This window comes from Corapipo altera, unplaced genomic scaffold, assembly GCF_003945725.1.
Source record: "Corapipo altera isolate COAL_440 unplaced genomic scaffold, ASM394572v1 61341, whole genome shotgun sequence".
Lineage (NCBI taxonomy): Eukaryota > Metazoa > Chordata > Aves > Passeriformes > Pipridae > Corapipo > Corapipo altera.
In genome coordinates this window covers 1-1,234 of record NW_020885306.1, presented here as the reverse complement: position 1 = coordinate 1,234, position 1,234 = coordinate 1, and the positions used below count along the sequence as shown (strand labels likewise).

The window sequence follows — 1,234 nt, the reverse complement described above, 5'->3', positions numbered from 1 at the left end:
CCTGTCCTCATCTCTATCCCTATTCCCATCCTCATCCCCATCCCATCTTTATCCCTGTTCCCATGCTGACTCTATCCTCATCCCATCCCCATTCCCATCCAATCCCCATTCCACTCCCATCTTGTCCCTATCCCCATCCTCATCCCCATCCCATCCTTCTCCCTGTTCCCATGCCATCCCTATCCCCAACCAATCCCCATCCCATTCTCATCCCCACCCCATCATCATCCCATCCCGTCCCCACTGCCATTCCATTCCCATCCCCACCTTTACCCCCATTCCACTCCAACCTCCATCCCTATCCCCACTCCCATCCTGTCCCCATTCCTATCCCCATCCCCATCCCCCACCTGCTGGGGCAGGATCCCGGCGGGCCCCGGGAAGCGCCGGCTCTCCCTGCACGGGGGGACTCGGGGGGACGCCCCGGGGGCTTTGCTGGCTGCTGTCACCAGCTGCACCAGGTGGTTGGTGACCACGGGGGGGTTCGGGGGGCTGGGGGCATTGGGGACCACGGTGGGATTTGGGAATCCAGCAGCCATCCGGAGCGGCGGCCTCGGGGGCTCCATGGATCCAGGGGGTCGGGAGGGGGGCCTGGGGGGCTGCTGGGGTTGGGGGCAGCTCAGTGCTGGAGGGGTCCAGGGCACCCCCAGCCCCGAGGAGGAGTTGCTGCTTCCCAGGGGTGCTTGGAAAGGCCTCAGGGATGGAGCCCCCGGAGCAGGGATGGACCCGGACCCTGCGGAGCTTCCCGGTTTTCCCATGGAAATGGGGGGCCTGGGAGTCCAGGAACCGGCTGTGCTGGGCCTCAGCACCACTTTGGGAGTGGGGAGGGGGCCCTGCCTGTCCTGCACCTCCCTGGAGCTGGGGATCGGCTCCTCTCCCACTCTCAGCTTTTTGGGGATCCCACATTCCTGAGTGTTCTCCTTCCCTGGGCGTATCCATGTGGGATTCTCTCCGCGCCCGGGGGGCAACGGGGCAGCACCGGCCCCCGCCGGCCCCTCGGGCCCCTCCAGCTCCATGCAGGCAGCCAGGAAAAGTTCATTATCCAGCTCATCCTGGGGGGCTGCTCCCCTGGGTGGGGGTCCCTGGAATCCCGCGGGATGCTCCCCCTGCCCGGCGAGGGGTCGGAGGGTGGGGGGTTTACTGGGATGGGGTTTACTGGGATGGGGTTTACTGGGATGGGGTTTACTGGGAGGAATTGGGGCGTCGCTGGGTGACGAGTATCCAGGGATCACAA

The 1,234-nt window shown here is 65.2% G+C and overlaps 1 protein-coding gene across 1 annotated transcript in view; it reads right to left on the bottom strand.

Moving 5' to 3' along the window:
* The window catches only part of CUNH17orf53 (chromosome unknown C17orf53 homolog), a 5,436-nt gene extending 4,208 nt beyond the window's left edge, over positions 1-1,228 (bottom strand). Inside the window, exon 1 of the mRNA XM_027631505.1 lies at positions 351-1,228. Coding sequence (XP_027487306.1) covers positions 351-1,016 — 666 coding nt within the window. The 5' untranslated portion in view covers positions 1,017-1,228. The remainder of the gene's footprint in view (positions 1-350) is intronic.
* Between the last annotated feature and the right edge of the window lie 6 nt (positions 1,229-1,234).